This window comes from Canis aureus, chromosome 27 (genome assembly GCF_053574225.1).
Source record: "Canis aureus isolate CA01 chromosome 27, VMU_Caureus_v.1.0, whole genome shotgun sequence".
In the NCBI taxonomy this organism is placed as follows: Eukaryota; Metazoa; Chordata; class Mammalia; order Carnivora; family Canidae; genus Canis; species Canis aureus.
Genome location: NC_135637.1, coordinates 11,608,370 through 11,624,425, shown reverse-complemented (window position 1 = coordinate 11,624,425; position 16,056 = coordinate 11,608,370). Strand labels below are relative to the sequence as shown.

Genomic DNA, 16,056 nt, shown 5'->3' with positions numbered 1-16,056 from the left:
CCACCCAGGCGCCCTGAGGAAAGAAAATATATTATCAATGTTTTCCTCCATTGGAAGTTTCTTCTCATTATCATTTGGATTTTAGGTTATTTCTGAATTTTCAAGTTATCAAAAAAAAAAAAAACCATGATGAATATATTGAAGCTAAACCTTCAGAAACATTCTTAATGATTTCTATAGGACATACTTCCAGAAATGGTCAGAAGGAAATAAGGATTTGATATATTTTGATATATTTTGTCAAACTGTCCTTCAAAGGCTATTTATAGTACTTTTAATAACTGTCAACTTGATAATTGAAATAGTATTTTACTTTTCATTTGAATGTCTTTATTAAGGAAATTCACTTTTTTGTCACGTTCATTATTCATCTGGGGTAATTTTTAAAAATGATTTGCCTGTGTTTGGTCTTTTTTATTGGGGCTTTTAACTTTTTCCTGTGGATCTATAACAGTGATTCTCTTTTTGGTCTCAGGAACCCTTTATGTATATTTAAAATTATTATTATTTTTAAAAGATTTTATTTACTTGACAGAGAGAGCACAAGCAGGGGGAATGGCAGAGGGAGAGGGAGAAGCAGACTTTCAGCTGAACAGGGAGCCCAATGTGGAACTCAATCCCAGGACCCCAGGATAGTGACCTGAGCTGAAGGCAGAAGCTTAATTGAATGAGCCACCCAGGTGCCCCACAGTTTTAAAATTATTAAAGCACTCAAGGGGATTTTGTTTATGTAGACTGCTACTGTGTCAAATTTGAGGTAAAAGAATAGAATTTCCATTACTGGACCCCCTCATAACATATAAAAATCAATTCCAACTGGATTACAGACTTAAATGTGAAAGATAAAACTAAAAATCTTTTAGAATATTGGAAAATATCACCATAATTTTGAGGTAGGAAAGGATTCTTAAATAAGACATAAAACCACAAACTGGGCAGCCCAGGTGCTCAGTGGTTTAGTGCCGCCTTCAGCCCAGGGCCTGGTCCTGGAGACTCGGGATCAATTCCCACATCAGGCTGCCTGCATGGAGCCTGCTTCTCCCTCTGCCTATGTTTCTGCCTCTCTCTCTCTCTGTGTCTCTCATGAATAAATAAATAAGTAAATAAGTAAATAAATAAATAAATAAATAAATCTAAAAAAAAAAAACACCCCCCCCCAAACTGAAAATAGATGATTAATAAACTTGACTAAAATCAAGAACTTTAGTTCATCAATATATAAAGAGATTAGGAATATATATCACAAGTTGGGAGAACATATTTGTAATACATTAAACCAATAAAGGATTTGTAGCCAAGATATATAAATTAATCCCTAAGTGAAAGACAAATAATCCAATAGAAAAATGGATAAAATACTTGGTCACTTTACAGAAGAGAAATCCAAGATGACCAATAAATATATTAAAAGATACTCAACCTCATTAGTAATTAGTAATAGAAATTAAAACCACAGTAAGATACTATTTTAACACTCACCCAATTAGCAAAAAGAAGCCCTTTAATACTAAGTGCTGGTGAAGATATGGAGGCGGTGGAAAACCTGTAAACCACTGGGAGTGAGGGATTTGGTGTTTAGAATAACAGTTTGGAAAACATTTCATATCTACTTTAGTTGATGTTGTGTTCATCCTATGCCCCACCAACTCCACTACAATGAATAGAATGGCTTCTCAAACCTATCTATGGTGATGGAGCAGTTCTAAAAATTTCTAATCATTTGTAGAGTGGACACATATAAAACAATAAAAATATTTAGGAAACATCACATTACTACAAATCTTTCTAAAAATGCCTCTGCTCAACTTATATGGTCACGAATTATTATAACTGTAGGCAAGAACTGGTCTTCAGACAATTCTTTGATCTCTTTGAACAACTCCAGAGCAAAGCTTTGTAAATGCAGTATGCTCCAGTGCACTCATGTGACACAAATAATAAGTATATGCCAAGATAGTAATCCACTAAGACTTTGCAGCAGCTGGGCAAGATATTATAAAGAACTCCCAAGTCAGTCATCCTCAGCTATAAGCAGCCTTATCCTTTTACCTCAGTATGCTAAACAATGATCAATTTTATTCAAGTGTCATATTGTGAAAAAAGTTAAGAAACACTGCTCTGGAGCAATTCTGTTCATAGTCACATACATAAGAATGTTGACAGAAACACTGCAATGTGAAAAACTGGAAAACAAGCTACAACAAATTGTATATTCAAATAGATATCTACATATATATACATATGTATGTATACACACACATATATATGTCTGCACAGTGAAAGTAAACATTATAAATTCAAGAAATAATGTAAAACAAAACAAGCAAGTTATAGGATATGCAGAGTATGCTTCCATTAATATTGCTTAGGAAAACTAAGCAATATACTGTTTAGGGAGACAAATATATGGTCAAACAGTAAGTAAGAGTCAGAGAATGACAAATACCTTACTTGAGATGGTATATACCTCTGAGAGGGGTGGAAATCAAATAGGATAAAGAAAAGGCACACAGAGAGCCTCAAAGGTCCTTTTTTAAAGCTGAGTTCTAAGTATATATATGTACATGATCTCATTGTTCTTTATTTTTCACATATAGTACACAAACACACATAACACATTGTCACCTACCTTAACACATTTTTAGAAAATAAACATTTGGAAAGTAAATAAACATTAATCAATATAGAAGGTCATAAATCTAATTAAAGAGTTCCAGAAGAATTTTATTTATTCATGAGAGACATAGAGAGACAGAGACATAGGCAGAGGCAGAAGCAAGGTCCCTGAGGGGAGCCCAATGCAGAACTCAATCCCAGAACCCCAGGATCACTCCCTGACCAAAAGCAGATGCTCAACCACTGAGCCACCCAGGTATCTTTTAAAAAATTAAGGAAAGGAGAGAATCCAAAACAGAAGAATGGTTAAAGAAATTTCTGGGATGATGACTAGGAAGCCCTAGATTACAGTTTATAGCAAGCCTATAGCTCACAGCATGTCCAGATATAAATCTTCCCAGACTGGAACAGAAGAATGAAAGGGACTCCAGAAAGAACATGCCTAATGTTTACAAAATATAATTAATAGGTTACTGTATATGAACATATGCTATATTAAGATAAATTGTACAGTTCTATCAGAAGGTCTGCGGCTGAGTAGGTGGCAGTTACACACACAAAAAAAAACTTAAGCAAACAAAAACAAAACAATGAGGTCAGTAATTTTTTTTAAAGTGTACAAGAAAGGATATATAATCTATGAGCCACATAGTATACTATGTGGCTCAGCTGTAAACTGTTTCTACAATTATCATAATGGATATAATAAATAATGATTTAATCAAAAATTAAAATTATATTGGGAGTCTCTAAGGAATGGAAGGATGAGTATAGGGGTAAACAGAGAATTGCTAAATCCTCATTACCAATGGTAGTATATCCAAAATTGAAAAAAACTTTTAGGTTTCAGCACAAACATGTTATTTAGAAATGTAGAAGTAAATACCATAAGAAACAACCAAAGGCATTAAGAGTAGTTGCCTCAAGGAAGCATGACTTGTGAGTAAGGGGATCATTATTTTCATTATGAACTTTGTAGTATTGTTTTACTTTTTAAACTAGATATTTATATAAATCTAAAAAACTGTAATTATTTTTTTAAAAGATTTTATTTATTTATTTATTTGACAAAGCACAAGCAGGGGGAGTGGCAGAGGGAGAAGGAGAAGCAGACTCCCCACTGAGCGAGGAGCCCAATATGGGGCTCAATACCAGGACCTTGGGATCATGACCTGAGCACAAGGCAGACACTTAACCAACTGAGCCACCCAGGAGTCCTTAAAAAAGGTATAATTCAATTAAAAGTACAACTCACCTCAAAGAAAGCCCATCACCAACAATAACCTAATAGCTGATAGATTTTATTTTGAATAGACTTTGAGCATTAAGAATTAAATTTACTCATAATTCCATGTTGTAACAATGTATATGAGCAGAGTCACAAATAATTTCATTTAGAACTTAATCATTACGGTACTAGGAGCAGTACAACAAGGTCACAGAAGTAGTTCAGAGGTGTTAAGATCTGGGCTTTGGAGTCAGAGAAATGTAATTTCAAATCCTGGCTCCATCACTTAAAGTGACCTTAGGCAATTACTGTTTTGTCTTTATATATCAATTCAACTGGAAAAAAAAAAAGGAGGTAACAATACTTATCTCAGAGTGATATGAAATGCAATTAGTATGATGCCTAGTGTAGCATTCAATAAATAGGAGCTATCATGGTTATAATTAACTATGCCACAACGGTTTAATAAAATAAAGCAAATTCTTGACCTAAACATCCGCAATTATTAATAATCATAATTGCCACCACACAGTAGCCAATTCTTGAAAATAAAGGGTTTTTAGAACCTCTGACGATCAAAACATACAATATTACTATTATAAAATGAATGATTATTTGTCTAAAATAAAACTAGGTAGTTTTTAAATAAAATGTATAAAATATACTAAAATTCTATAAAAATTGAATAATGGATAATAATAATGTCATTCTGTTTGAATATAATTAAGTAGTACCTAGAAAATAAGAGATTACTGTTTCTTCTAAATAGTACAGAAATAAAGAAATATCAAGTAATTGGGACGCCTGGGTGGCTCAGCAGTTGAGCACCTCCTTTGGCCCAGGGTGTGATCCTGGAGTCCGGGATTGAGTCCCACATTGGGTTCCCTGTGTGGAGCCTGCGTCTCTCTCTGCTTCTCTGCCTGTCTCTCTCATGAATAAATACATAAACTTAAAAAAAAAAAAAAAGAAATATCAAGTAATTAGGATAAGTAGAAAAGTATAAATCAAGGTGTGATGCATGCTCTTTAGAACTAAAATAGAGGGGCAGCTTGGGTGGCTCAATGGTTTAACGCCGCCTGCAGCCCAGGGTGTGATCCTGGAGACCCAGAATCGAGTCCCACATCGGGCTCCCTGCATGGAGCCTGCTTCTCCCTCTGACTGTGTCTCTGCCTCTCTCTCTCTGTGTCTCTCATGAATAAATATTTTAAAAAACTAAAATAGAATAATTACTACTGCAATTATAAATCTATATACTCTGAGTACAGCTATGTAAAAATTTTGTATATATATTTATAAGCCAATATTGGGAGAGAATAAATAAATAAAAATAGCCATTGTATTTGGCAGATAAGAGTTAACTGAATTTCTTGGGATTTATTTTTTAAATAATTTAAAAATATTTTAATTTAAAAATATTTTAAAAATAATTTTTAAAGGAACTCTGACATAGGAGATAAGCAACATATCCTTGGAACATTAAGGAAAAGCTTTCTATAGTGCACTATAGCAGGTCAATAAAGCAAATTTGTCATTAAAGTGAACTGCAGCTTGCCATTGCACAGGAAGGCCCATTATAGCAGTTATTACTAATCATTTGGACCAATGTACATTTATAACACAAATTTGTCATTTATGAAAGAACAGCCATCATTTAAAATGCTGAAATCAATAAGATTAATGCTTTATAGTGCTAGCTTCTAGCTTCAGGACTAATTTTACAGATTCCTTTGTGATCAAAATGGAATTTGCCAGATGTTCTTTCTCTTTTTATCCATTTAATATATTTTATAACCTTTAATAGTAATGATCAAAATCTGGGCTAGCTTTTTAAATGGACAAAGCAGCTTATTTCCTTAAGTATATAACCATTTACAAGTGCTTTTCAAGCTTATCTGGAACTCAAAGCATTATTAGATTCCAGGCATCATTCTGGATATTTAAGCGGAAACAAGAATCTCTCTGCTCCTGCTGCAAATTTTCCACCTTGGTATCTGGCATCAGAACTATTTCCACAGTAATTTGCTGTGAGGACTTTACAAGACAGCCATATAATAAATGCTTTATATTGTCAAGAACCACAAAGATATGTTTTTTTTTTTTTTGAAAAAGCACTCTTTCCCTTTTACAGAGAAGGAAACCTGTAGAGAAATTAATACAACTCACCAAAGTACAGCAAGTTGGAAAAACTGGACTAGAATGAGTACTTTTGTCCTCAAATCCTGTTAGTCCAATACGCATGCTATTTTCCGTTTCTTAATTAAATCACATCTTTGTCAGTTACTTCATCAGCTGATTTTTAAGCATGGAAAACGACAGAGAAAGGCTCAAGAGAGTTAGGTGTCAGATGAAATAATACCAACTGTTCCAAAGTAGCGTGAATTTGCCCAATGGCCATGATTTTCTCTCCCATTTGTCAGTGTCTTCCATTCTGTCTGAATTCAGACTTGTAGAAAATCTGAAGAGGTCTTTTTTTATGTTATACTTCAATAAATCATTTGTACTCCCTGAAGTCTAGACTCAGAGTTGCTATTTGTTTTAAGGCAGGAAAAAAAATGTTTCAAAGCAACTTTTGTTTTCTGTTAAAATGATAGTCCTTTCAAATCACTAGTGCCAATGTAGACACACATACAAATACTATTCTAATCTTTCGTAACCTGTTAGTATTAGGTTTTTAACTTTATATTAGAAAAATTTGGGGCACCTGGGTGGCTCAGTTGGTTAAGCGTCCGACTCTTGATTTTGGCTCAGGTCATGATCTTAGGGTCCTGGGAGAAAGCCCCACATTCAGCATGGAGTCAGCTTGAGATTCTCTCTCTCTCTGTCCCTCCCCACTGTGATCGCTTGCACTCTCTCAAATAAATAAATAAATCTTTAAAAAAATTTTTAAAATAAATCAGATAATTTTACCAACCAAAGCATAAGCAATGTAATTACCTATAAATGGTAGTAGATAGTTAACTGCTAATTCTTTTGAGAGAGTCTATAATAAGCAATATGATATATGCTGGTAGAACTCTGTCTTAAATGAAACTTGTGGCATAGGAACACCCATCTGTGAAACAGTTAATCATACCATCCATCGTCTTTATGCTTCTATTATAAATCAAATCACCACCGCACAGCTGTTACTATATTAGAGATAATGGATTTTTCAACTGCTGTCCAAGCAGTTAACTCTCAAAACATTTTGCTATGAAAAGTTTTCAAATTTGGGGTTGCAACTGTAGTATTACCTAGATTGCATGCATAATTACATTACTTCTGTTACAGTGAATTGAGCCAAATTTATTTGATTCTGTTTTGCTCCATCTCTCGGGAAATTTTAGGGGCCTCAGGTCCTGCTATGAACTCTAAAGAGTGTAATGTGATTTGAAAGGTTCTAAAAATATCACAGGTTTGCCTGGGCTCACTTAGAAGGGTGGATGATTCAATTACAAGTGTCAAAATTTGATTCCTCATTTTTCGGGATATGACAGCTGCAGCAAACCTTGCCAGGATTCCCTTATCTTCACAGTGCTTCTCTTTGAAGTATTTAAAGAAGATTTCATAATCTTTGCAATTTAGCTCTAGGATTTCTATCGGTAGCTGTAGAATGAATTGGTGGGACCTTTCTAAAGCTTCTTATAAACATTATTTGACCAAGCACATTTTTAACTGCAAACATAACTGCAAAACAGGTGAACTTCTTGTAATGGTTAGGGAACAAAATACAATGGACTCTATACACATACACCATTAACCAGGGGTGACCTTTCAATGCATGAAGTGCCAATGGAACCTTAACTAGAGGTTCATTTGTTACTATAAAAAAGTTCAGACGCTGGGGCGCCTGGGTGGCTTGGTAGGTTGAGCGACTGACTCTTGGTTTTGGCTCAGGTCGTGATCTCATGGGTGATGGGATCAAATCCTGCATCAGGCTTCACGCTCAGTAGGAAGTCTGCTTGAGATTTTCTCCCTCTGTCTCTCCCCTAGCCCTTCTAAGATAAATAAATCTTAAAACAAACAAACCAAACTTCAGAATCAAAATGCAGGCATTTATTTAAATGACAGCTCTAGGAAGGGTACCATCATTGCATCATCAGGGCTGATTTTTTATTTGCTTTTTCAAATAATTAAAGCAGAGATTCAGAGATATCAAGTTGACTAAGATGGGAAAGATCCGTAACTATGAGACTACTACAAGAGGCATAGGCTTGATCCTTTGCTCTTCCATTAAGAGAGATAGTCATCACACTCAGATTGCCACTTGTGAAACAGCAGAATTTTTATTTACCAAAGAATTAATGGAGGCTACCAGATTAAATGGCAGATTTAGGTTTATGGTCAGGTGTCTAAAAATAACTTTATTTATACAAAGAAATACACAGCTATGGTTAGGATGAAGAGTTAATATAAATCATTTTTCTTATATCAACTGAAGCCTATTAAGAAGTGCCAAGACATACATTTTTAATATTATCACTTTTCTATGGAAAACATACATACATCTAGATTACACTATATACTTTCAGATTTCTACACATTTATTAAGTGCCTGTTACATGTCAGGTATTAAGTAAATGATGGTGAACAAGAGATAAGCCTCTGCCACTGTGGAGCTTATTACTTTCTTAGGGGAAGCAGAAACTGAACAAGTGATCTTAAGCGTGTTGTATGTTAACAACACACAGGAACAGAGTGCTATGGGAGTACACCTCAGGGTCATGGGGTATGAGCTGGGGAAATTGTAAGGGTATTATTTTGGAAGACATGCTCCTTAGTTAAGTTCATTATGTTATCTTTAAAAAATCATACCACAGCAATCTTTTATTAACAACTCAGAGCCAAATATATGACCATTAACTATCATGCTTTACTATAATACTATGTTTTTCTGTCTCCTCTCACACTGAATCCTGCATAAAGTTAGATAATTCTATGTAAACATTTTAAGAGCACTCCAAATTATAGAAAGCTAAGGTCACTTAATATTAAAATTTTGTCCAAATAATTCAAGTTAACATAACTTAGAATAAGAGCAATAGTTTGCGTTTAGAAGGACCTAACAAAAAATCACATGAGGATTCTAACCTCGGAGAGGAATTTTTGGGTCATATAGTAATTCTGTGCTTGACTTTTGAAGAAGTCATACTTTTTTCTACAGCAGTTACAGCACCTTATAGACAAGGAAACTGAGGCACAGAGGAATTCAGTAAATGTCAAGGCTGAAGAGCTGACAGATGGCAGAAAAGAGATCTGCACAAAGGTGTTCTGGCTCCAGAGCTGATTCTTTTAACCTCTACAGAATTCTCTTAACCTCCTCATTTACTGACATGGAAAAATCTCCAAGATTTTTTTTTTTTTTTTTTTTTTTTTATGATAGTCACAGAGAGAGAGAGAGAGAGAGAGAGGCAGAGGCACAGGCAGAGGGAGAAGCAGGCTCCATGCACCGGGAGCCCGACGTGGGATTCGATCCCGGGTCTCCAGGATCGCGCCCTGGGCCAAAGGCAGGCGCCAAACCGCTGCGCCACCCAGGGATCCCACAAGACTTTTATTAAAAGCAAGTTGTACAGTATGTTCAGTATAATATCATTTATATTTTTTAAAAACCCACAAAACAGGGATGCCTGGGTGGCTCAGTGGTTGAGTGTCTGCCCTCGGTTCAGGGCAAGATCCCGGAGTCCCAGGATCGAGTCCCAGATGGGGATCCCTGCATGGAGTCCACTTCTCCCTCTGCCCATGTCTCTGCCTCTCTTTCTGTGTCTCTCATGAATAAATAAAATCTTAAAAAAAAAAAAACCATAAAACAGTATTATCTATATCTATCTTTAGAAAAAAGACTGAAATACACAAAACTGGAAACAGTGGTTTCCCTCTGGTAAAGGGACTAAGGGACTTGGAGGTTTGCCAAGGAAGACTGTTACTTTATGTGAATTGTTTGATTTTCATACCACAAGAATATATTCAGGTATTACTTGTATAATCAGAGTTTTTTTAAGATTAGAAAAAACCCCAAAGCATTGATTCAGTCCAATCCCTTTTTTCTACTAAATGCACAAATTATTTCTAAAATGTCCCTCACCTAGCTTCTGTCATAATATTTTAAATAGTGAAGCACTCTACCAAAGCAGCCTGCTTCACTACTAAAGAAAGCTTAAGTTGTAGAAATTTTTCCTTGCAGTCAATCAAATATTTCTTTCTTACTATTGGTCCTAATTCTGCCTTCTGTCAAACAAACAAGAATACCAATCCATCTGTGTAGGGGTCCCCAAGATCATCCCCAGGTTCAATGGTTTGCTAAGAGGACTCAAAGAACTCCGAATATAGCCATACACTTGGCAATGCTTTATTACAGTGAAAACATAAAAGCAAAACCAGCAAAGGAAAAAGGCACATGGGATGAAATCCAGAGGAAACCAGGGGCAAGCTTCCAAGAGTCTTCTCCCTTAGTTCCTCCAGCAATGAGTTATAACAATATTTGTGAAATGTTGCCAACCAGGTAAGTTCATTAGAGACTCGGCACACAGGCATTTTACTCGGGGGCTGGTCATGGACGCACACTCTCTGCCCAGCCCTCACGGAAGTCCAGGCTCTGAGAAGGAAAGCAGGTGTTCAACATAAACTACATTCTTTGTACATGAGGCTTAGGCACAGTGAGCAATTCTTATCAGGGAATGGTGGGAATCTTTCTAAATTCCAAGTTCCTAGATGCCAGCCAAGGGCCAAACTTGCAAACAAGATTTTCTAAGAATAGCAGTTTCAGGCCTGCTATGTTAACTTGTTCTGTACACACACCATCCTTTCCATAATCCTTTTGAAATTTAAAAGCAATTCTATTATGCCTTTTTTTTTGTTCTCAGTTAATACATAATCAATTTTTCCTATGAAAATTGCCAGACTTTTCATCCATTTTGGTCACATTCACTGGACTCTGCCTTGACTATGTCCTTCTTAAAACATATACCAAGAATATAAATAGTATTCCAGGTATAATTTCACCATAAATAGGATATTACATTTTTATTAATGGAGTATAAAAATTTATTTTCTAATTCTGCATCACTCACGGGTGATGTATTGAGATGGCAGACAAAACTTGCATTCTACAACATTGTGTTCATAATCCTGTTAATGGAATTTTGTTTGTTTTAGCACACTGCTCCTACCTCCCAAGATGACTTTGAACCCTAATTCTATCATCTCTCTCAGGCTGACTATACCTTTAAGCTTCCTGTTATGTGAAAATTATTAAGAGTTCTGGAGGGAGACCACCTCAATTCAAATCATGGTACTACTTACTAGCCATGTGATCTTGGGTAAGTTAGCACAAATCCTCCATGTGCCTCAGTTCCTGTATCTGTACAAACTGGGAATAATGATCATAACTATTTTGTAGAGTTGTTCAAGAAAATGAATGAGATAATGTATATAATAAGCCTAGGATTTCTCTGGTTCATTGTAACTACATAATAAACATTAATTAATCTAAATTATTGATAATAATAAACAGGTTGGTATCAAGGACAAAGCTCCATGGCATTTTTTTGGTAACTTCTCTCTGAGATGACAGCATTCAAAATTCTTTGAGAATATCAATTCAACAGATTTATACTTACTACATACTAAAATCCAATATAAAATACCTCAAGATATAAAAAAAGATACTCATTATTATCAATTTTTAGTTATGTGAAGAGACTACAGTCTCTAAATTTAATGTTCTTACACCTACCAAATACCGGTGTGAAGAGAAAGAAATCAAGATAGACTAGACTGGCAAGAAAATTTCTACCGCTGAGAAGATAATTTCATTAGTTCAAGAAATTCCTATTCATGTCAGAAGTCTGGCACAATAAAAGATAAACACGTTCCTCTGCTTACTGCCATAATTAAGGCAATAAAATGAAAATAAAATGTTCAAGTGATACAGTACAATGAAAAAAAAGGAGTATTTTTAGACACTTCATATTTTATTAATAAGAAACACCCAGGGAATACTAATGAAAAAGTCTAATGAAGAACAAATGCTTGTAGCACTTATTATCTGCAAACAGAAGAGCTAAAATTCTCAGACAAATTGTAACATCTGGAATATTAAGTTTAATAGGAGTAGGAAGCATCAAAATGCATACTTCAATATTGAACTTTAAAAACTGCTAGCTGACCTCTAAAAAGAAAATGACAAAGGAATATATTACTATATGTATAATATTTGTTACATTTATCCTTATTAACACAGTCACATTTCTAAATTCTTCCAAGAAAAGATTAATCAAACAACCACATATGGATAATCAAGGAACAAAGGTTTACATCCAAACAAATGGCTGACATACAGTTTCTAGTAAGCTAACAGTGACTGTCAGACCTGCGTTCAAATCCTTACTCTGCAACTCACTAACCATGTGATTTTGGGCATGTTACTTAAATTTTTCTAAGCCTATTTTCCCAATCACAAAATGGAGATAATATTTACCTTACAGGTTTTTTGAGAGGATGAAATTAGGATATATTGCATGTGTGTTTTACTGTGGTTAAACACACGAAGTATAAAATTTATCCTTTTAACCATTTTTAGGTGTACAGTTCTGTGACAGTAAGTATATTCACACCATTGTGCAATTGTCACCAAGAATGTGTCTCTGCCTCTCTGTGTCTCTCATGAATAAATAAATAAAATCTTTAAAAAATAAAATAAATTAAATAAAAAATTTAAGATTTTAAAATAAAAAAAATAAAGATTGAACACATGGTAACTGCTCCATGAACAGAGTAGCTAAAATGACTTTCATTAATGTTCTTATCCTGAGTCTGTGTAAATTATTTATCCAAAAAACAAAAACTATTTCATATGTACTGCTACTGAATTGTACCCAGTTTGGGAAATATTAATTTCAAGTTTTAAGCTGTAAACTATATTCTTAGCTTTCAAATTCTTCACTTAAGTGACTGACAAAAATATAAAAATATCAAGAGCTAATGCTTAACTGAGCACTCAGCATGTGCTGTGCTATTCTAAGCACTTTTCAGGTATTAATTCATTTAATCTGTACAATAATAATTCTAGGAGGTATATTTTACAGGTGAGTACAAAGAGGTTACAGAATCTGCCCAAGGTTAACTAGCTGTAAGATGATAAAGCCAGTATCTGCACTCAAGCAACCAATTTCTAGAGCTATGCCCTTAACCATTCCACTCTATCACCTTTCACACATGTAGTAACATGAAGCTCATGGGAATGATGACTTCCAGATGCCAGATGTTATATGATGACTAAGCCTTCCAGTTTCTTGGAAGCTTTGACATTATTTCATGTGTTCTTTATAATGACAGTGAAGAGCAATTACCCCCATTTTATAGATTAATTAATGATTTGTTCAAGGTCAACAGGAACATGTGAGAAAGACCTGGACCCCAGCTTGGCCACTTATTACTTATAAGTGCATCTATAATCTCCCTGAGCTTCACCCAATTGTAAAACAAAAATAACAGTAACAAAAATATAAGAAATAAAAAAGTACGTGTTTGCAAAGCATCTAGCAGAGAGCCTTATATTTATACAAGTGCGCAATTAATGTTAGCCCCTCTTTTTCTTCATTCTCCTATTTGCGACTCTGGTATACTTATTCTTTCTAAATGCCATGCTACTACTTGATACTCTCTCACCAACTGTATTAACATATGGGTGGCAAAAAACATGATTTTTGGTGATTACCATGTGATACCAAATGAAACCTCACTGAAGTCCAGCTATATTATATAATTTTAAGTATAACAAACTTCCTCCCTTTTGTCCATATGGTCTATCACTTTAACAAAGTAGAATTTAAAACTGGTCTACCAAGATTTGTTCTTTACAAAATTATGCTTAATGTTCCCCAATACCTTCTGTTCTTTTAGGTAACTGCCAAATGATTTACTTGATTTGTTCTAGTTTCTGACCAGATATTGTTTAAAAATTAAATTGACCTTATGATTTCCAAAATTATCTTTTTCCCTTTAAAAAAAAAGTATGCTTTTTCTGTCATCAGATACTTCTCTTATTCACTATAATTTATCAAAAATAAAACTTAATAGGTTGGCACTATGTTCTTTATCCTCACATTTGCATAGAAGGAATATCTAATGGTGAATTTATAAGCGCTATTCATGCCAAATGTGGCCATGGCTATTAGTATTTCTTGTCAATTGGGCAGCATTTTCTTAAGACAAAAATGGTAGGAGGTAGCATGGTCTCTTATAAAACAAAACTGCTGCATAATTAACCTCCCTCCCGCCTCCCGCTGGATTGCAAGGATGTCACGAAGCACACCCTGTTGGGTTCCAAGTAACATTTAAAATATTCCCATCTCTTAAAGCAATCTGGAAGTGGATATTAAAAGCCAAAGGAATTTTTCAGTCAAGTGATGACTGGTGAAATCTGCTACTTCCCAAAAAGCTAAAGGCATCCTGGGAGGCTAACAATTGGAAACACCACAGAGAAAAGTGGTATCGTGGGAACAACTCACTTGTGTTTGGCACTGTGAAGGTTCACTGCCAATTTGTAACAGTGTGAATTTGGTAACTATTCAAAGCCAAAAATGAAGTTTAGATATGAGCAGCTTTTCAAAGTAGCTTTTGCTGAGGCTTAGTAGCTAAGTAGCTAATAAAATAAATGATTTATAAGAAGTGGTGAAGTACAGGCAATGATTGGGAATTAAAATATAATCTATCACTTCCTTAAAAAAAATCATTGTGCTTTAAGACAAGATATTGTGCTTCATTTATTCATTCTTTCTTGAGCTAATTTTATGAAAATGAGATGAGGGATTTTATTTGTGGTACTTAAGTTTAGCCGTATATATAAATGGCTATTAGTATTACTCGTCCTACTAATCTCACAAGTCTGACAGAAGGATAAATCAAATAATAGCTTTTAAAACATTGTTCAAAAATTTAAGTTTATACCAACATAAGATTGAGTTGTATTTTTAAAATTTATAAGCATCTACAGTAAAGTCATTTAAATGGTGCCAGTCTCAGTGGCCAAACACACATTACTGACAAAGCAACTTCGGGATATCATTTTCTCAGCCCTTTATGGAATGACATTTATCAATGAATATGAATTTTTGTCTTATCTGTTAGTTTCTATTCATTTTGTCTTACTTTTATAACAATATTTATAATTAATAAATCCAATATAAATTTGCTTAATTAAAAAGTAAAAATTTGGAACATTATCTCATAAAATTACTAAGATCTGTCATCATAGAGCAAGAACATCTTAATATAATTGCAAGGATTTTTCAGTCTCAAACCAGGTTTTATAAAATAAGATTAACTTTCTACTACTGACAACCAAACTAAAAAAGTCAAAAACATGAATGTTTTCAAATAAAAACAATACTCATATCACACCTCAACTTACATCATCTCCCTTCAAAACTTCGGTGCCATCAAATTCACGGGTCTGATTTGTCTTCACTGACACTTCTCTCTCTAGGTTGGCTAGCTTCTCCTTTGCTTCCTGAAGTTCCTCAGCTTTGGCTTCTTTTTTACGAGATATAATGGATGCCTAATTGAGTATTAAATATGAATGTAAAATCAGACACACAATCAACTTTCTATTATCTTGTAAAAGTATTGATTTTTAAGATTTTACCAAGCTAAATTTTCAATATCAGGTTGGCTTCTCCTAACCAATACCATTTGCCCTCCCACCTATCATCATCAGTTATCTGTTTAATATGAGTATACAATATATACTAAATATCAACCCAAAACATTTAAAAGACAAAAGCCCTGAAAATATAGCTACATCAGCGAGAAACAAAAATAATAGTAATAAAAATATTAAAATACTGTCATGTAACACTCAAACGTTAATGAAGATACTTTCTAGGTAAGTAAATAGAAGCTCTCCTTAAGTCTGTTCATGGTAGGTTTCCTTTCATTGAAAGAAAACAATGTTTTATTCTCAAAACTACAACATAGGTATCTTACCTAAAATCAATATCCATACTCTGAAAATGAAATGTTCAAACATTTATTATATTTGGGGCATTCTAATAAATAAAGTGCAGGTTTAAAATCAAACATGTGACTCACCAGAATTAGAGAAATGTTTACATAATCCAAATGGCTGCTCTTAGCCATGAATGTAGCACTTTATATTACTTAGCAACTTTTGGGGGATTTCCTTAAATGAATCATGGCTGAACTAGTTTAAGAAAAACATTAGCCAAACTCTT

General features: G+C 34.3%; 1 protein-coding gene across 12 annotated transcripts in view; it reads right to left on the bottom strand.

Moving 5' to 3' along the window:
• The window catches only part of IFT81 (intraflagellar transport 81), a 112,802-nt gene that overhangs the window by 68,845 nt on the left and 27,901 nt on the right, over window positions 1–16,056 (bottom strand). For 11 of the 12 annotated variants that reach the window (XR_013366498.1, XM_077875558.1, XM_077875567.1 and 8 more), the window contains exon 11: window positions 15,234–15,380. Coding sequence is in view for 11 of the 12 variants with exons in the window: in XM_077875558.1 (XP_077731684.1) it covers window positions 15,234–15,380 (147 nt within the window). In the remaining variant the exon portion in view is untranslated. Of the gene's footprint in view, window positions 1–10,153; window positions 10,416–15,233; window positions 15,381–16,056 lie in introns of those variants that run through there. The other variant, XM_077875569.1, reaches the window with a different exon arrangement.